Source organism: Amphiprion ocellaris, chromosome 11 (assembly GCF_022539595.1).
Source record: "Amphiprion ocellaris isolate individual 3 ecotype Okinawa chromosome 11, ASM2253959v1, whole genome shotgun sequence".
In the NCBI taxonomy this organism is placed as follows: domain Eukaryota; kingdom Metazoa; phylum Chordata; class Actinopteri; family Pomacentridae; genus Amphiprion; species Amphiprion ocellaris.
This window is the reverse complement of record NC_072776.1, coordinates 8,061,475-8,082,298: the sequence shown is the minus strand read 5'-3', so window position 1 is coordinate 8,082,298 and position 20,824 is coordinate 8,061,475. Positions and strand designations below refer to the sequence as shown.

The 20,824-nt window shown below is 37.0% G+C and overlaps 1 protein-coding gene across 7 annotated transcripts; it reads right to left on the bottom strand.

Annotated features, from left to right (window-relative positions):
• Positions 1–293: 293 nt before the first annotated feature.
• On the bottom strand, positions 294–18,911 carry LOC111569971 (muscleblind-like protein 2a). 7 transcript variants are annotated; one of them, XM_055015211.1, is made up of 10 exons: positions 18,650–18,911; positions 13,837–14,537; positions 10,253–10,417; positions 9,933–10,160; positions 9,575–9,826; positions 7,899–7,952; positions 7,381–7,537; positions 6,431–6,466; positions 5,626–5,678; positions 294–3,467 (listed from the first exon to the last, which is right to left on the bottom strand). In XM_055015211.1, exons 2-10 carry the CDS (start codon positions 14,008–14,010, stop codon positions 3,453–3,455), a joined length of 1,134 nt encoding a protein of 377 aa, XP_054871186.1. In that variant the 5' UTR covers positions 14,011–14,537; positions 18,650–18,911; the 3' UTR covers positions 294–3,452. The 7 variants fall into 7 exon arrangements, with proteins under 7 accessions (XP_054871186.1, XP_054871183.1, XP_054871184.1 ...); XM_055015208.1 differs by having other exon boundaries at positions 5,626–5,720; positions 18,650–18,910; XM_055015209.1 differs by lacking the exon at positions 5,626–5,678 and having other exon boundaries at positions 9,933–10,139.
• Between the last annotated feature and the right edge of the window lie 1,913 nt (positions 18,912–20,824).

Genomic DNA, 20,824 nt, shown 5'->3' with positions numbered 1-20,824 from the left:
GACATTTTCCCATGACTTGTGGGTTACTCCAAAATGCAAAACATGTTTTTGAACTTGAAAACATCCAATTAACACTTTAAAAAATTACATATAAGACGTCGAATGTATTCGGTCACCTGAAGCCATTCACTACTTCAAGCTAAAGGACAAAATTTTTAGCTTGTAAATAGCTTTAGAATTTAACTAATCAAGCTTTTACTACTAGAAATAAGATTTAACTGTTTATTTGTAAAATTAATGAACAAAATTCGCAAACAATTCATGCATTACAAAATCAAAAGCATCACACAGGATTGGCATTTACATGACATTTATTTATTTATTTGCAATATCAGATTTTACACAATTTAGAATTTACAGGAACAAAACTATCCACGTGAAATGTCTAATTATGCACAAATAATTTTCACTAATATTAAAAAAACGAACAAAAAAAAAAAGCAATCTGGGACACGTTTATATTCAGGCCAGAATGAAGTCAAATTGAATTGGCATGACAGCTTCATGAGGTTTTCTAATTTAACCATTTACAATGGCAAGCTAGCCAATCCTATCAACATCTAGCCTTTAAGGATAGTGTTTGGGTTTTGTTTTACAGCCTCTATTCATAATATTGAACTAAAAACTAATGTAATATAATTTAAGAGAGTGACTTTTATTAGATAGCATGAAATTTATAATTGCTGAACAAATACAAACTTGTGAATAGATCAAAGATAAGGCAAAGTTCACAAAAAGCATGTCTTCTCAGTCGTCTGACTGGTGAGAAAGTGCTTAAGAGAAATGCTTCCATCAGTCAGTCAGACCAAACATTCTTCCTGTCCATATCTTTTTGACTGGGCGATCAAAATCTCTAACAACCTCCGTGTGCAGGTGTATCCGTGACATTCAAGCTTTTTGCCGAAAGGTAACACAAACATTCAGAAATATGCCTTTTATTTGCAGGTAAAATAAATAAGGAGAAAATGTCATCTACGTAATGACAACCTAAACCATTAAAGCAATCTTATTATGAAAACCAAATGAAGTTTTAAACAGCTGCTGAACCATCAATTTCTGATTTTTCTGAACGAGGCGATCAACAGACTAGATATTTTTGCTGCAAGATGTTACCATGCAGGGGAAACACAAAATTAACATTTCAAACATTATTTTTTATGCACTGCATCACACACAGTGTTGTTTCACCATAACATAATAATGTAAAATATCCGAATGTAGAATCTAATGTGTTACTGTGAGGAGAGACAAGTCCATCACCTACAAAAACACAGCGTTTATCACTGCAACTTCAGATTGCCTCAGCAACAAAATCAAACAATTCAATGACAAACTATTGATACACCATTATGAAAATTACTTTTTCATAAAACGCAGCCTGTACAATGCACTTTTGCACATAAAAAGCAATTCTATGGCCTTGCTCAAACAAAGATTCGTTGTACCTTACAGGTGACAACAACAAGGATGAAATGCTTCAAGCTTCTCTTTTCTCTGACATTCATTTCCTGGACACAAGACGGCTTTTCAGGCTAACAGATTAAGGTCCTTTGAGGAACCTCCAGCAGAGCTAAAGTCAGTTTAATAAATTACATTCATCGTAAAACAGAAGAGAATACATTTTAAAAGCGTACATAGCTAATGTTAAACTAGTAAAATATGCAATTATGCTCTTATATTCTATTAATAACGTGTGAAACGTTTCATACAGAAAATACACAAATGAAAAAGTGAACAAATGCCATATGTCTTGAAAAGTCACTGAAAACATTAAAGGAAGGGTTTACAATTGTACACAGCTTGCAAATAGGGAACTAAAACTTAAATGAAAGATGTTCAAAAGAACAATACATATTAGAAATAATTATTGACTTAACCAGACACAATGCCCACCCTGTAAGTTTCAAACAGAGACGGCTAATTGCATAATGTGGCATCAATCATACATGACTACATTACCTCCTTAGATTCTACTTTACTACAAAAAGTATTTTACCTTGTTGCAAACTACTTTGTCACCCTAAAAGTGAAACAAAATAAAAAGGAAACTGGATATTAACGCTTACACATAGTACATACATACACATTTGAGCATCCGTGAAATTAAGACTAAATCTGAACAGGTGTACACAAAATACTAATGCACTGACATGGCATTGCAAAACATTTATTTCTAAGGTCTGTGACTTAAGTAGAATAGATTTAATTGAGTGATTTCCACACAACGCCTTTTAAATATGCTTAGATGTCACTGCATGCACAATTCCTTAGGCACTTGTAACATTCAAATTATACAGTACTGACAAGTGACTGTAACATTATGACTAACAGTCCACACGATACTCAACACACAACCCTTATAGGATCACAAGAACTGAGCAGTAGTAGTTCCACACCCTTTTATTGAGTTTACTGTCATGGATGTGGAGGCTCCTCTTAGAAACATGGTGAAATCTACTTATAGAGTCATCAACAAGCCAAATAGAATAATCAATAATCCAAACAGTTTTCTCAGATAATTAACTGGGGGTAATTTAGGGGGAAAAAATGTGTGGATTGAATAAATTGCACAGTATTATCTTAAGAAATAACCGGTATATGCAATGCAAAGGCACACCAGGAGGTGGAGCACTGATCCAGTTCTCTGGGGTAAAGTACAGAGAGGGCTATTCTCAGAGCCTTCAAAAGGGACATCCATGAGCCTGCTCAAATTACATTTCTAAAGCATGGAGTTTAAAGTTTAAATAAGTGCTTTTAACTAATTTGTCAGAAATATTTAAATCTGGCACTAGATAAAACAATCATTAATGTGAAAAAAACCCTAAAATTTCTTAGTTTAATTAACACACTCCAAAAGGAAAACATATTTTTGTTCAATATAAGGTTGAAAAAAAAATTAGTAACAATTCCCAATACAGGACCTCTTTACACCTGACATTAACATGTACACACTAAAAAACTGATTTCAGACTAAATCAGCCATCCTTTCCACTTAAAATACATTGAAAATGGTTAAGTGAGCAACATCTCAGTCGTTTTACATATCAGTTAGTATTTTCAGTCTGATTTCCATGAGTTTTCTGGTAGAATTTGTTCAGAAACAGCCTTTTTATTCATGACGGTTTGCATTTTAGGTCAACAAGAGGCTAAATGCACTCGTAACCTCATCAGAACCGGTTTAGGAAACAGACATATTATGCAGGATCCATGATAATGCAGGTGCAAAGGTGTGCACATACAATTGTCTGTCACACCTAACATAGTATAATCCTAGTAACTGTGCCATTGAATGGAGTTTATCAGAGGCCACGGGAATGTTTTTTTTTTCCATCTGTGATGTTATCAGCATGCAGCTTGTCGTGTGTCGTGTGTGGTGTTAACAGGATATTTACAGAATGGCTGTTGGGGACCTTTAACAGCAGCAACATGGCACTGACGTCTGTTTCTGGTGGTTACTTGAGGATGATCTGTTTCAAAGGCAAAAGACAGTCATTGAGTAGTTTCACATAACAACACGCTTCAAGCCTGTGTTTCTGTTGCATGGCAGATTAAGAGCTCATCGAGACTTAGAATATAAAAACAACAAGATTAAATGAAATGAACCTTAAATTCTCTATGCTCATTTAATTTTAACCTTGAATATCTGAAATATTCAATCTTGTTTACCTTTTCTTTTTAACATAGTTTTTGTCTAGAGGAAATAACAACCCACTCACCCAACATCAGTCTAGGCTGAGGTGATGGAGCGATAAATTATAAAACTGAATGAACAAAGCATCTGCACTCAAATTTGTGAAAAAAATCTTTATAATTAGTGAGCTTTCAGTGAAAGGTGGTTAAAAAAAAAAACAAAAAAAACATTAGTCTACCTGTTGAAATGCCAATATGATAAAAATCTATGTTGGTCAAACTGTCCCCAAACAGCAAACTATTTGTGATAATAAACGTTTCATAAGATGCATAGATATCCTGTAGCCTGTCAGTCCAATAACTACTCATGTCCAATTTCCCCTCTTAGGTTCCAGGGCACAGAGCAGATTATTCCTCAGAGAGCATTTCTGGATCCACTCCATAGGAACACTGCAACGACTGGGTCTTCATAAGGATTTTGACGTGTTTTATTTAGAGGAAATTACAATTATTCCATAGGAACTATGTTTTATGATGTCTGAAGCCTCATTTTATTTTGTATCAATCTGCATTATTGTGTATCTAGCTTGTGTTTTTTTATATTTGATGTGTTTAGCGCTTCTTGACGTGGGGTCTGTAGACACTGGCCCCACTCCAACCTCCACCCTAAGTCCTTAGCGCTAAACCCTCACAGACTTAACTGACATCACAGCTGTAGTGCTCTAGTGTGAGAGCTTGAAGTGGTTTACAAAGGAGGAAATGGGACACACAAAAGTGACAGCAATTGAAAAGTGAATTTCGACTGGTGTCATTTGCAGTTTTACTCATGACAGAAGTCAGAAAAAGCCATGAACAACCTGTAAATCCTTCAAATGTGCAATGCATAAGTAGAACAGCAATAGTCAACTGTTGTTACTGACTGATAAACCTTCAAGCAAGTTTCTTTCCCACACTAACTTTGGTTTGTGTACATCCTGTGGCGGGCCAGACAGCCATGTTTATACGCCACCAATATCTCAAGGACTACGGGCAAGACCCTCAGGAAAGTTTGAAAGTACGTGCACAGAAAGGCGCATAATAGCATTGAAAAGTCCACATCAGAGCCCTCACACATTTCAGGATTTGACAGTAGGACAGCCCTGAGCTCTGACACTATTGGCAGGAACATGCCTCTAAGTCAGTGAGTGTGGAGATTGGGACACTGTGTCCCACAAATTCAACTGATTGACAAAAGTGTTCTGCATTACAGTTGGTCAAGTGATATTCTTTAGACCAAATGTACTGCTACTGTACCTGCTCTTGCCTGGAAGAAAGTCTGACAGAAAGCTAGCTAATTAACACAATTTTTTCACAGATCTGAGAGCGTGATGCAATTTGTCTGAAATATGCTCTATGTTGTTTCTTTAAAATGCCTACTCCACTTTAAGCTATTAAGTAATGCACAGCTGAATGACACTGATTTGCAAAAATGGACCCACCATTGGGCATGCCATTCACTTTTGCATACATGCACATGATTCTATGTGTTTCAAATAACATGTGTTAAAAAAAAGGGACATAATATTGGTGAGGATCAGACATTTTATAGAGCTTCACTTGATCAAAATATCAAATGTTTTAGCCAAAACATAAATAATGTACACACACAAACACGATATTTGCTAATTAATGAAACCTCTATGGTGGAATCCTTTTGACACTGTTGTGTTTGAAGAAGACACTGACATTGAACGAAGCGTAAAACATGCAATAAAGAACAAATGAATCCCCTCTCTTTGAAAATGGAAGACCTCTAAATGAGTGTTGTCTGTCATAAGGGAAAGGGATGAGATGCAGCCTAGTAGTTCTGCTGAAGGTCTACAGGTAGATGAAGCTTAATGACGGCAATGCAAGCAGGATACCTCTATGCTGACAAAGCAGCTCCCCTGATTTAAAGATGAAGCACTCATTCAAAGCTCAAGGATTTATGACAGAAAGCTTTAAAAAGGAGCAAACCTGATTGGTTGGTGCTGTTGCTGCGTAGGGGACACTTGTGGCGGGAGTAGTTGCTGCAGAGACAGTAGCAGGCGTAGCACTGTACATCATGGGGACTTTTTCAGGAAGGGAACCATGAAAGCAATGAAAAGGGAGGTGGAGCATTATGGTAACCATAGCAATGTTTCTCTCTCTCTCTCTCTCTCTCTCTCTTGCCAGGCAAATACAAAATGACATTAGCAGCAAGCCATCATTGGGTTAGACCAGCAGATGGCATGTGATCACACAGCAAAGCGAGACAGCAGGGGAGAACATAAAAGGAGGGCTGATAAGAGATAAAATTAGGAAATCTGTCCATAATTTGACATCCCACAAGAGATGGCATGTACAGCACGCCACCAGACATGATCAAAGTGTTTTTATATGACATTCTCAGAGTTTTATTAATGTAAAATATTTAGGAGTATAAAAAAAACAATGAAGCGAATCTCAGGGATGCTGATCAAATTTCCTAATCCTTCCTAATGGTGCACAGTAATTCTACAAACAGAAGCCACCAAAATGTTTGCATTCCTGTGCTAAAATTTGACCATTTAATCTTACAAGCGATTCTAAATACAAGGCTTTGTGATCAGAGAAGCACACAAATGTGCCCCAAAGCCAAACATGTTTACAAATAAGAGTAAAATTATCCTCTCTGATCATATTAAGATGCAGTTTTAATATGGGTTATAAGTGGGGCTCTCCTGTGCTGGAAGAACAAGAAAACTAAGTCATTTTAATGTGTTTTCTGTTGAATGTAAGACAAGATAAGGAAGAAACCTACCAATGCTGTTAGCGGGAGTCATGCACAAGACAGAACCTGGACAGAGAGAAGGTATTTTAGTGATTGACACATATCAATGTGGTTAGCACTGAGCCACCATACATAGATACACAAAAAAGACCCACCGCATTAAGAGAGTAGTTGTCTGATGGATCCAGTTTAAGTCAAAGTGAGCTATGTAAAACATCTACAGGGCTCACATGTACATACAACTCTAGGGTTACATTTTAAAGACGGGATACATTTGTGCTTTTCTTCCATGTTAAGTATAACAAACATTTCAGTGTGCAAACAGATCTTTTCACAGCAGACATTTGTATTCGTACTACCAGGTAAAGCACAGGTGTGACCCATTATTGCGGCATAGAGCTATAATTTTCCTTCTGATCAAACTTTTATGAACAAAAAGCCTGTCTCAGCAAGTTGTTCATCAGCTACAGCAGCTCGTTGAACAGCCCTGTGATTACTCATCACCAAAAGCCATGTATTTCATAACCACTGCTTTACACTGTCATGGTTTACTGGTGCACTTGACTACAACAAAACCATTGATCACAGTATTCATAACACCTGTTCTCGGCCTAATATCACAAGTGTTATTTAAAAAAAAAAAGGCCAATGGTAAGGCTTTGCAATTGGGAAAACTTAATAGAATGCAGCCATTGTTAATGCCATTAGTTTCATCCCTGGTTTTCTTGCAATGAAAAGCTAAAATGTCTGTCCTCAAAGTCAAAACAAACAAGTTGACACTCTGATATAATAGATTCCAATCTAAGTGGTGTCACAGGCCACTGCAAAGTTCCTCAGCTTAACAAGAACATTCGGTGTGTGTGACATTTGTGATCGATATCTTAAAACAGAAAACAGTGTGACAGACATGTAGCAGAAAATGGAAAACTGTACAGTGGTCCTGGTTCAGCTCTGAATCCATAACAATTTTAGAGACTCACCTGCGGGATAAAATGCTGCAGTGGGCTGCTGCAGCTGTGTGTTGGCCAGAGCCTGTTGGTAGTGCAATAAACTGGGGCTGAGGAGAGAACTGGCCCAGCTGCTCTTCTCAAGAGCTGGTCTCTTTGGTAAGGGTTGCAGGACACTGTGGGGAAAGGCCTAAAAAGCGACAGAAGGAGAAATTAAATTTCCCCTCACTCCATTCATTCATCTACATTACGCACACTCTTAAAATACAATACATGTTAGTATTTACTCAAAAAATGGAAGATAGAACTAAACATTAAAGGTTGTCAAATGATGGAAAAAAATCAACACAGCTGTAGAGATGACTGGAATAATGTATCAATCAAAATGTAAAACATATTTGATAACTTAAGCACTTAAAAGGTACTGATGGTGACTGACTGTGTACACGAGGACTATATGAGACTTGAAGAAGCTGTAAACCACAATGACAAAAATTTTAAGTTATTACAGTACAATTAATAGCTACATGCAAAGCAAAAGGTGAAAATACCAGGTCTACAGTTGCCTCGAGGGGTCGCTTCATTGCTTTGGCAGTCGACTGAGTCTTTTAATAGCAGGCAGCGAGCACATGATGGCAGTGGGCCAATGGGATTCAAGCGTATTAACATACAGGTAACAGCAAGCAGAGGTGCATCATGGGGGACAGCATTGTGGATAGGTGAGAAGGGGAAAACAAAACAAAATAATCTGAATGTAGTATACCACATAAAACACAATATACATGCACAGTAACCAAAATAACTGATTAAAAGACACACTAACTAAAGATTCCATTATTAGTAGGTCAACATGTACAAATAATCAATTGTCTTGGCAACACACATTTACAGTGATAATGTATAATCCTGTTTGCCCTTAAATTTCACATCAGTTACCTGAGTAACACTATGTGGCATGTGATCAGTTTGTTCATTAGAATCAAAACAATACTACTACTATCGTGATGTAGCCAGTGCAGCTATACACACAATGTAATTTTGAATACATACATTGATTTTATAGCCTGAAGGGAGGGATATTAATGTAATGCACAGCAAGCACTGAACATTTTTATTGTTAAATGAAAAATGGCTTGGTTTTATGAGAGCTAGCCAAAAGCAATATCACAAATCAACAGCTGAAGTAACCATGCATTTGATGTCATAAAGCACAGAATGTGGAGCTAGATTTACTACAGCCACAATGAAGCTCTTGGTGGAATGACAGATGTGTCCTCGGCTTGTACTGTACATAAAATATAATTGTCTTCGTGAGCTTTAAGTACAAGAAAACAAAGATACAATGTACATGTGAGTAATAAAAGATGATGTACATGCAAAGTGATATCGATGGTCTTTAAAGATGTGGAGGGAAAAGCAGCACGAGTAAGTGAAGCAACATGGCTTCAGAAAGCTATTATAATTCATTTAACTGTATATTTTAAATTGTGACAAATCAGAAAATTGAAAATGCATTACATTTAATCAAACATAATGGGATGTGTAACCTTTCAGATTTTAGATTTAAATCTTCACCAATAAATTTCATGGTTCATAGTATATAACATTAATCTGTTCTTGTGAACTATTGCGTGCCACCAGTTATTATGTAGCTAACCTTTATAATAACTGAATAACACAGAATAAAACTTTTTCTTCTTAGATGCAATATACAATCTGTGCTAAATATGAAGTATTTGGTGCATGAGCCAATATATAGCAAATGCATATCCTTCCACAAGCCTTGAATTGTAAATAAAAGCACAGTTCCACTACAAAAACTCAAAATGCAAAACTGGAGCCTGCTGTCATGCTCAGTTTGATTAGCAGACCTTTCAATGCCAATTTGTAAAAGTGTAAACACATAAAGCCTTAAAAGTCAGCACCTATACCTCAATAAATTTGCAATAAAGAGGCAAGTGGGAGACTCAATTTTGTCTGAGGAGGGCCAACACAGTCACAATATGAAAACCCCTTGACTAGAAATCAGTATTCTGGTCTGGAAAATTGTTGATTTTCTGCAAAGAAGAGTCTTTTCTTAAAAGTTTAAGGGCATATACTGACTTATATAAAAATGTAGTGCTCCACATTCAGCGATTTCATGGCACAAAATACAGTGACACCACCACATTATTGGTAGGAAAATGAGTAGACAAGCACTTTTCAGAAGGATAAAGCTCTGTCTTACCACGGCTGCAGCTGTGGCCTGTGCTGCCACGGTCGTCTGATTGACTTGTTGACTGGATTTGATTTTGGCCTGCAAGTGTGCAGGTGGGTGAAAATACTTGCACTTCTCCCTGGAACAGCGGCTCTTGATGTAGTCCATGCAAACAGTGACAGTGTTGTCAGTGGTGTCAATCATTGGGCTGTCACTGGGGTGAGCAAAGCGGCAATCGGTCTCCCCTCTTGCACAGTTTCCCCGCTGAAATTCACGACACACCTGAGAGGAGCAATTATGAAGATAGTGAAAGGTTTTTAGCTTTTGGCCACATAATGTCAATCCACAAACATATTAGAGTATTTTTATATTTAGTCACACATTGTACCTCCAGCTTGTCTGTACGCTGCAGCTTCTGAGAGGGAGAAGATGAAGAAGAGGAAGAGGAAGAGGAGGAACACTGGACTGAGACTGGGGAGCTCCCAGGAACAAGAACCGGGGTGCTGGAGAGGATGTCTGAAGGAATGAGGCTCATTCCATGACTCAGGGGTGTCATGTATGAACCATAACCCAGACCAGCATTTGTGCCAAGTCCCTGTGTAACAGGAAATGTTGGCTATGAGGGGAGAGGATATAAATTACCCGTGAGACAAGCACCATTACGTAACACAAATACAAGTTCCTGCTGAATGACAATGAGGTCCTTACCACAGGCTGCAGGCCGGGTCCAGGGATCATGAGCTGCATCTGTTGTGCGAGCACAGCTGCCGCCGTCTTCTGCTGGATGAGATTGTTGCGTCCGTTTATCTCTAACTGGGTTTTCAAGTGCGAAGGTGGATGGAGATATTTGCAGTTTTCTCTTGAACATCTGCCCTGAATTCAGAGAAAATAAAAAAGACATAGGGGCCCTCAGATGGCAGGCAGGTAATCCTTATATTCCTCTGAACGACCTCATTGTTCCTTATCATGAAATTTTATGGCTGCTCTTTGAAATATAACTGATAAAAATGTCACAGAGTCATTACATCAAAGCATAACAGCGCACATTTCCTGCTCTTTATCAAATCCTATTACACTGTCCGAAAGAATTTTACTGAGAACAGAATCACTGGCAATTAAAATTTACTCTAAAAGCTGCCAGGCCCAACGCCACCATCATATCCATTTTCCTGCATGAACCTCTCCCACTCACTCTCCTTATACCCATCTACACTGTCAGCTGTGCTAATCTACATGATGTGGTGGCTAGTTATGCTTAGAATAAAACCATTTTACATAGCACTGACGGCTGTTAAAATTTCCTTGAATCACACACAAGACCTTGATTTTAGTGTAGACAGAAAGACACAATTTGTGGAAATATGTAAGAAAAAAAAACATAAGCTGTTGCAGTGGATGTGTTGACTTAAATATGTCATACATAAGAGCTTTTATTGTGTAAAATAAAAATTCCAATGAAAGCTGTATAGCATGCACAACTATCCATTCTACTTTATTTCACCTACTGTCATTTTCTACATCTACAATGATCATTATCTTGTGGTAGACAGTAGTCCCATATGAATAGAACACACTGGGAGGTGGGAAGCAGGACTGAGATGAAGACTAGTCGGTCAGATATAATTTCCTAGCGCTCTCTTCATGACTACAGGTATTAAAAGAGATTTAAAGAAAAAGCTGACTGGCTACATAGAACGTCCCAGAGCGTGCCAACTGTGAAAATCCAACAGACTGGTTGTTAAGCTTGAGTATTAATACCTCCTTTTAGACTTTAAAATGAGCCAACCAAAGCCATTTCTGTCAATCAAGCATTGGTATTAGCCTAATGAGAAGTTAGCTTCCTCTCTCCTACATATTCAAATTCTCCAGTCTAGTTAACTCATTTCAATTCATTTGCATTTCTCCCAAGAGATTTATATTATTTTCCCTGAATATCAATGTTAGTTTAACTGTTATTAATTTGTCACTAGTCTTATCTCTGACAAACTACCGTGCAGACAGAAAGAACCTATGTAATTTAGAGTTGCTAATTAAAGTGTTTCTGCTGTAAACACTGGCATTATGTTTATGTAAAACAGGTACATTGAAAGGCTACTAAATATGAAGTATTTGAAATATAGAAGATTGTTTTAATGAAAAAAAGAATAAAAATCTCAGTAATAATGCCTGCTAAGATGGTAAAAAACTGTTAAATGAAATTATAAGAGGGATGTTCTTCTTTTTTCAGAGATGGCAAGCCACAGGATACAGCCCAATCTTGATTTCTGCACCAACGGGACACTCAGCTGCTTTAGTGGAAGTCATGAGACACTGGTCAGAATACTAAACCATGTGCACATTCTTCGGTATAATAAAAGTAATTCTGTTAGGAGTAACTGGCAAATGGAAACTTTCACAGCAACTGTTTGGATCTGGATCTTGATCACAAGCCAGAATTTACCAAATCACATGGCAAATCCCTTAGTGGACAAGCCAACAGGTAAATAAGAATAAAACATGTCCTTGAGTAGCATAGTCTACATGGCTAGCTCTCTCTAAGTCATAAAAAGTAAAGGCTGAGGATGAGAAACCAGCTACTAAGTGCGATGCACACATGACCAGAGGAGACGCCAGTAACAGATAACATTCAGAAACTCCTTAAGACAAAAGTCTATTCATTAAGAAAAGCTGTGACATCATCACATGACTACAACAACTGATTTGCTAGCTGATCTCTTATTTCCACTCTCACAAGACACTGTAAGTCTCAGCTTGAATGTAGTAGATAGACACAGTTCCTGAAAACACAATAAAACAAACAGTTATTTGCTCAGTCCCAAAAGAAATTCTCTTTTCCCTAGAGGTATCCTTTCGTACAAAAGTGACACATTTCCTTAATTCTTTGGCATTTCATAGATAGAATAATTAATTAATTGATTAAGATAATAATATTATAATGTTATCTATAAGGAAAATAATACACAGAGTTAATTGCAGCTGTAACTTTCATTACAGAGAACAGAGATTTTCTGGTCAAAATATTTTGACAGCAAAGTTCCAAAACACTGATTAAATATGAGGAATCCAAAAATACAGATTTTTTTGCAATATCACCTTGTAATAAAACTGAAAAAGAGGTTTTTATTTGGATGTTACGAACAACATTTAGCCGTCTGATCAGTTCAAAATGTGCACGGTACGAAATTAAAACAGCCTATGGCATTCAAAATTCAAACACTGCATTGGAAGCTCCATGACAATCTATTTAACAATGTTAAGGATGATGAGTAAGTGCTGTTTTTAGGTACAGGGATAACGCAGCTACTTTGTTTTAATGCTTTCAGGCCCTTGACCACTAGGGCACAGACTAGCTGTGTATAAACCTACAGTGAGGAGATAAGATGATGACTCAACACAGGAATAATCCTGGGGGCAAAGCTGTATTGTTGTGCGACAGTGAATGTGTGAGAGTGGATTAAGGCAGTTGCCCTGTATGGCCTCATACAGGGCAACTGAGCAAGCAGGAGAATAAACTGGCTGTAATCCAACTGGCTGCCAGATTTTTTATATCATCTACATCAGGTAAGCGAACAGAGCAAAATTTAATGTTAAGGTATTTTGTTCTATTTTTAGAAACGTGTGGGATAACTTCAGATTTCACAAATGCTGGAGAGAACAGTGGTTTCTCTATTACTAACAGTGACACAATTTTGTAAATGTTTGAGTCTTGCAGTGTAAAAACATGAACAATATCGGGGATGCTCTTCCAAATTAATAGCAAAGTACAGAAATCTAACTGCTGGCACTGAAAAATAGCTTGGAAAAAGGGCCCAAGGGCTGCAAAAAATAATGTGGAGAAATGTGAAAAAATACATATTTGGCAAATGGCATAATATGGCTGTACAATTGTTTTTATTAGATTATTTCCTTGATTAATCAAATAACAAAATGTTCCCAGAATCCAGTGTGGTGCTTCCCAATGCCTTCTTTTGAAAAACAGTCAACAGTCTGTTTAAAAAGCAGTCAAAAATTCTAAAGATGTTAAATATTCTAAATGACAAACTACAAAAACTAAAAAACAGCTCATTTAAAACTAATCGAAATAATCAATCAATTATCTAACATAGTTGCTGCCAATAAACTGTCTTTCAGTCGACTAATATATTAATTAATGGTTGCAGGTTTACAAGATACAAAGAAGCACAATCACAATCTAAATGTTCCATTCATGGGATGTGAATGGAAGTTTCATACTCACTTATAACCAGTCAACATTTTCTGACATTTAGTAAAGGATCATTAATATGTCTTACCTTCAGTGAGTCAAAGCAGGCAATAACTCTCCCATTCTCAACCTGGCAGCTCTTCGGTGGATGAGCAAATTTGCATTCCTCGTCACTACGTGAACAGTTTCCTCGCTGAAACTGTCGACAGACTTCCAAAGTTAGCCACTTTGTGTCTCTTACTGAAGAAAGATTTAACGCCATGTCCAAAGGTTTTTAACTAAACGATAAATTCTGAAGTCAGTTTAATTGCCTAAAGACTTATACACCAAAGGCTGTAGATTAATCAGAGCATTTAGCTGTAAGTGCAGTCCTGTCCTCTTCTAAAATAACCTGACGACAGCTGATGACCTCCATCAGCTGGAGCAGAAAAATAAAATGGCTGGTCAATCGCTGAGAAATTGTCCATCAAAAGGAAACTGCTGACATTGTTTTTCTGCAACACGTATCAGTGTATGTTCCACAGCCGATGGTGCCCATAGAGATCAGACTAGTCACTTTAGTTATACATTCTCAGGTCATGGTTCTCCGTCCTCTTATCCTTAATAGTATGGCTCAAATTTAGCATTCTCTTAGATGCTGAAGTTGTGCAAATTGATGGCAAAGGATTTGCAGCTGAGGTATCCTGTGTTGGTATTTGAGTATGACTAAAAAAAAAGCAGAGGACAACCATGTACATGGATTAACTTCAGGTCGGGGACATCTTCTCAAAGGCACTTTTTGTTGGTGACCTGAAAGAAAAAAAAATACCATGAATGTTACTGAAATTGTACTTTAATTAACTGTCATTATAATTATGGAATCATTAGTCTTCAGCTGGCATAATTGGAGAAACTTTAAACTATTCTTAAACACTAATGTGGTATCTTCTGTTCCCTCGAAACCATTATTTCTTATCTGTTCATTGGTAGTTTACAGCACAAAGCCGATTAGGCTCAAAACAACAAATGTGATCTTTTGTAATTAGTCAGCTTATATTCAGTCATATCAGATTCTCATGAGACAAGTCTAATCCCTTCTGGAAAAAAATCCATAATAAAGTCACAATAGTTTGACACCACCCTGTTCTTGTAAATTATTATAGCCTCGTTAGTCTGCAAACTAACTAGACCAGAACTGCAGAACTCAAATTAATAGTTAACGTCATTGTCAAAATAAAAACTTCCTTCATCTCTATTTGTAGCCTCTTGATTCTTATGATTTGCTACTTTACTCATTTTTATATGCCTGTGCCTATGTTTACCTAAAGCAAGTTTAGACTATAATGACAGACCTATTGTATTTAATCAATCTGGGAAATAATAGGCAGATTAGTAAACAAAAATAATGTTTTTTTTCTTATCCTGTAGAGAGTTGCTGAAGCCTATCTGATACTGGGTGAGAGATGGTGTACACCTAGGTCGCAAGTCAATTACAGGGCTAACACTGAGAGACAGGCAAACATTCACGCCTACAGCCAATTTGGAGTCATCAATTAACCTAACATGTGTGTCTTTGAACTGTGAGAGGAAGTCAGAGCACCCAGAGAAAACCCACATATTCACACGGACGAGCAAAGCGGGTCCAAAAGCAGAACCTTCCTGTGCCGCCATTGAAATGATGTAGATGAGAAAATTCACATTGCTAGATATGCACTAAGTAATGTAGTAATGTAACACAGTTCTGCGCTTATTAATATGTCAATGCAGAAATTTCTAGGTTATTTATTTGTTGCAAGGGCACGGAAAAAGAGACTCTGTGCACAGAAACACTCTCCACCTTTTATCTATTTAATTATTTTTCTCTGAAAGTGATAAAGTCTGAATTAAAATATATTGCACGTCACTAAATAACACAGTGAAACTTCTCAAAATAGTCGTAGTATAAGGATCGACAAAGCACAGATCAGACATTTTGAAAAATTGTCGAACAATTCTTTAAAGAAGCCATAATCACTGGCACACTCAGTTTATCTTCAAGCAGATATTTCTTCCACGTCATTTTGTGGTAAAAGCACCCACTACATTGCTAAAACCCAGCCTATAAATCCTTCTCTAGGTTAAAGCTGTAATAGCAAGGAATATAGTTGCTAAATATTTTAACTGCAGTACCATATCCACACATTTCACATGAGCACACAAGATTTCTTCAGGCCTTTCTTCCTCAATAAAAACACTGGCATGTTATAAACATGACGTATACCGAGCCACAGTTGCTGTGCTAGTTGGATTGTGTAGCTGGGTGGTGTCACGGTAATCAATAAATCAATAACAGTATATTAACATTTCCAAGCAGCAATCCATAGAGCAATAAGATCTGGGTTATGACACATTTGTATATAAGTGTATTTATCAGTATCTACTAACTACATCTTATCTTAGTCATACAATTGCTGTATTACATGTATATTTTTCTCTAGTCACTAGTCTATTTTCAAGTACACTGCTACAAAGGATGACATGAAGAGTGCCAATAGCTACAGTCAGATATGCTGACTCTAGGCCCAGTGAAGGACCTACAGAATACAAGAAAAGCAAGAAAACACCACGCACACGCATCATGTTGGGAGTTAAACACAAACGAGATAGCCCGACCTGTAAACAAGACCTGCAGCTACACAGGAAGTTGCTGAGCAGGCAGAAAAGGTGGTAAACTCATGAGCTGAACAAATCTCTACAAGAGTTGAAAAGTTTCCCCGCTGAGAGCAAGTAATATGTTTTATGAGTACAAGACTGAAAAGGCACAGATTGAAAACAAACTCTGCTGTTCTTCGTCTTCTCCTGTAACAGCCCATGGTATCCCACAGCATACTGCAGCAAATTCCTTTAGGCGCAAGTCAGGAAACGGAGCAAGAAAACCTATCTCTCTCACTTCATGCGGCACTAAAGAACTTCTATCTGTGGCCTGGAATGTAGGCTAGAGAAACAACTTTTGGGCTGCTTCCATGTTAAGATAATGACAACAAAAAGAAGCTCTTACCCCTCTTTCTTTTCCCGTGGATTCATAAACCAAAGATCCTATCTTCACAACAGTAAAAAACAGTCTGTCTGCTCAGCTCTGACTCAAACATTTCCAGCCACCCCCTTCCTGTCTGGGTGCTGGCCTCTGGGAAGACCCTCCCAGTCAGAAATTGGCCAATAGGAAACTAGAAGCTGATACACAGCGTGAAAGCTTCCTGGTGTCCCTTTATCTATGAATACAATTTGATTACATAGAGAAAATGAAATTTAACACTTCATTCAAACCCGTAGAACTTAGTATCGTAATGATGAGCAGCTATAGACCAAAGAAATTATACAACCAGAAAGATTTCACTAAACTTCTTACTCTAAATGTGATTATGTGCCTACATAACATGTAGCACATCAGTATACACCCTCATCATGTTTTACAGTTAGTTAAAATAAACGTAAGCCTGTGTCATAAGCCCCCTTTTATGTTATTTGAAGGTCAATCCAAAAACCTCAGTACGCTTATAGCACAATTGTGTGCAATTACACCCACTTATTTATTTTTTGTATTTATTTGTTTATTTGGTAGGGACTGTGCACATTAATGAACGCCCATTTATTCAGCAATGGGCGTACATATGCCGGATTGTAGCACAATGCTAATTTACACCCGCAGTCTCTTAACCCTTTGATGCACAACATGGGTCAAAAGTGACCATTATTCAGTGGAATATGGGTATATTTGACCCTTGTTGTGCATCAAATGGTTAACAAGTTAGGGGTTAAACTTGGTTTGGTTATTTTTAGACTTTAATTTGACTATTGACATTAAAGTACACCAGAAATTTTCACGCTACTGTTGGAGATATTTATTAGTTTTGTTTAATAGTTAGAATAGCTTGCTTATTTGACTAGGATACTTTAACTTGTTAGTTATATATTGAATTCAGTTTTTATTTAATAGGTAGGCACGTATATACAGTTGTGGGTTTGTATGAGCATGCACTGCGTAGAGCCTATATGGTTTTTACCAGAGCAAAACATTTCTTCATTATTTATTTATGTATTGGCTTGCATTATATAGGTAAAGTAACAAAAAAACACACTGATTTTTGCTTTGACAGTGGACTTTCTTTTTTTCTGTGTCCACTACATGTCTATTGTGCATCAGTGGCTCCTTGATTAAGTTGATATTCATTACAAATAGCTATTACAACTACTATTTAACTTCTTGACTGCATGCAGTAAAATGACTGTTTCATAGATGTAGCATGCTAATCCATCAAACCAAATTTCTTAACATCTGGAAATAAACTTTAAATTAATTTAATTTAAATGCAAGCACTGTTATAACTCAAATGTATCTTAACTGTGTTTCTTAGTGTTTAAAATGATATCAGCATATTTCTACATTTAGAAATGTGCCCTTTTATTGCAGAGATTACTTCAAGGGTGGTATCTTAAAGCACTTTGTAATATCCTTGGTGGAGATCATTTCGATGACTTTGAACAGAGGGTAAATGGGTTTTTTTTTTTCCTTCAATGTATGCCCTATTCAGGTTAGATGAAAAGATGTACACACACTGCACCACTGTAGGTCGTTACAAAAGCACCCTGTGCGACTGTAATTCTGCTGAAGTTGCTAGAAAACAGTTTAGATTCTTTGCCAAGACAATAACAGCCAACTACCTGACACTATTTAGCATCACACGGTCCCATTTGCACAGTTTGACACTTGAAAAATACGGTTTAGTGTCTGATTTGCATCCTCATCCTCAGCTACTCCAGCTAGCTAAACACACATACTTAGCTAGCAGGCTAAAGACAGCAGTGTCACGGGCTAAAACCGCACAGTACATGAACATTAACATTTATTAGCTTACGTTAGCCACACTGTTAGCCGACCCGCTTACCTCATCATCACGAACCAGCAGCTTCCCGGAGGATACGGCAATCACGCACCAGCTAGGACACACGACACGGCGACCGAACTAAAGGAAAAACAAGATGTCAAGTGTTCCCGGAATGTCTCTTCGACAACACAGTTAATTCTGGTTCTGTTGGCAGAATTAAACCTTGTTATTTCCTCTCCGTGTCCGACCTAATTTCTTCTTTACTTTGTGGCACCGCACAGATTTAAGCAACAAGCTTTTGACAGCTTACTGTACGATCGTCAGTTTAATGTGATGAAGGGGTTTCCCGAGGTCCGCTGAAAAGACTTAAGACCATCACTAAGCGAATATGCAATATTTGAAACACACAAAAACAAAACAGTATGTTATATGAAAATATTAGATGCACTGAGGTAATTCTAAACTGATAATTTATTAGTAAAATTAGGTAATTCTATAACTTCTCTTTCCTATCACCCCCCGTACCGCAGCAAAGTGGTACGATCTACACGAATGCCAGTAGGCTAAAAGGGCAAGGGTTTGCTTGTTACCAAGGGAACAGCAATAAAACCATGTGAGTTTTGTGGATTAGTTTTATGAAAACACGCTTTCACGCACAAATGTAAACATCTTATTAGCGCAATATGTCGGTACGGATTTGACAAAGATATTACAGAGTGAAAACTCTGCCAAATAATTTGCATTACAAATGTAAGTGTGACCAGAAGTGATGTGTGTCCATCTATTTGTGAGAAATAATTATAACGGTGGAGTGTGGAAGAGTTACAGTCATAAATAAAATATAGAAAAACCTGAATTGCATAATCAGAATGAGCAGCAAATGCACTACCAACAGCCTAGCATGTAGTCTCATAGGTCTGCTCAAGGTCAAATAAGATGGATGCTAACCTAGATAACATCAGACAGGGAGGAAATGGAGGAAGACAGAAAAGGGAACAATATTTTCCTGTATAGTTTAACAAAATATTTCTTCTACAGGATAACAAAAAGTTCCTATCAGTATCACTTACATGCAGGTTTATGCAAGACTTTATTTTCTGTTTGCCATTTATGTTATAGGCTTAAACTGGCATGGCCCTGTATAGTGGTAGCTATGGAAAGCATATCGCACATTGAAAGTGGTATAAAATGATAAAAGATTTCTCTGAATACATCAGGATGCAGTCTCATATTCACACGGCAATAATTGTGTTTCAAGTAGTGTACATAGGCTACAGTGTAGAGTTATTATTGTGAGCAGAGGATGCTTTTGAAAAAAAAAGAAATGCAATAACTTTGCCAGAAAAATAAGATTTTTGAATTTGCTTTGAATGGCATGCCCATGTCCTAAATAAATTCTGGAACAAAATAATGAATAAATTAGTCATTTGGTAAGTTTGTTTAATAATTCAAAAAAGTTTGTGGCCTTTGTGTTGCACAGCAGTTAGCTTATAATCAAAATTGTGTGTCAAAGTAATTTTTTTAGAACTACAAAAGAAAACTGTGGTGTGGCGTAATATTTTATCTATCCCCTTACTTGTCCTGACATGAAACAGTCATGATTAATTGATTGGTTCCCTCTTTTCTGTTTCTCCATTCTTCTTGAGGCAACACACAAGCTTTATCTGATGTGTCACACTGACAGATCTCAAACTGGAGCTGTGGCACTGAGTGCCACAAGGAAAGGTCATCATATTGCTCTCTTTGAGGGAAATGTCACTGTCAAAGTGAATCAGATATGAAAACAAAGAGAATGCAGGGACCCATGTTCTCAAGCATCTGAACTTGTTTGTTGTTCACATTTGTGTCATTTATACTGCGATTAGCCTCTTGCTTGGTATTACTTTGTAGTTGTGTGTCTTTTGTAGGTGTCACATTTTGATTATAATTGTTCTATTCAGATGCTAAATGCACTTCCAAAAATATTTACTTGACCTTAACAGCTTTCAAATGCTTTTTTTTTTTTAAAAAAAGGCATTTTTTAGGGAAAACCAACACTTTGATTTTTTTAAAATGCTTTTTAAAAATCAACAAATAAAGTTACTGTTTGGTTATTCAATGACATTTATTAGTTTCTTGTACTTTTAAAAGATGAAATAACCCAAACCCTAAAGAATCCTGTTTACAGTGGTGGAAAAAATTTTTCAGACACCCTTAAATTTTTACACAATCTCAAATATTATCATGAAATAGTTG

Coding starts and splice junctions, on each gene's coding strand:
- LOC111569971 (XM_035949123.2), bottom strand. CDS start 14,010: ATGGCGTTAAATCTTTCTTCAGTAAGAGACACAAAGTGGCTAACTTTG. Junction 7,953..9,574: donor AGGCCACAGCTGCAGCCGTG/GTAAGACAGAGC, acceptor TGCTATTAAAAG/ACTCAGTCGACTGCCAAAGC. Junction 3,468..6,430: donor GACTCCCGCTAACAGCATTG/GTAGGTTTCTTC, acceptor CCTTTGAAACAG/ATCATCCTCAAGTAACCACC.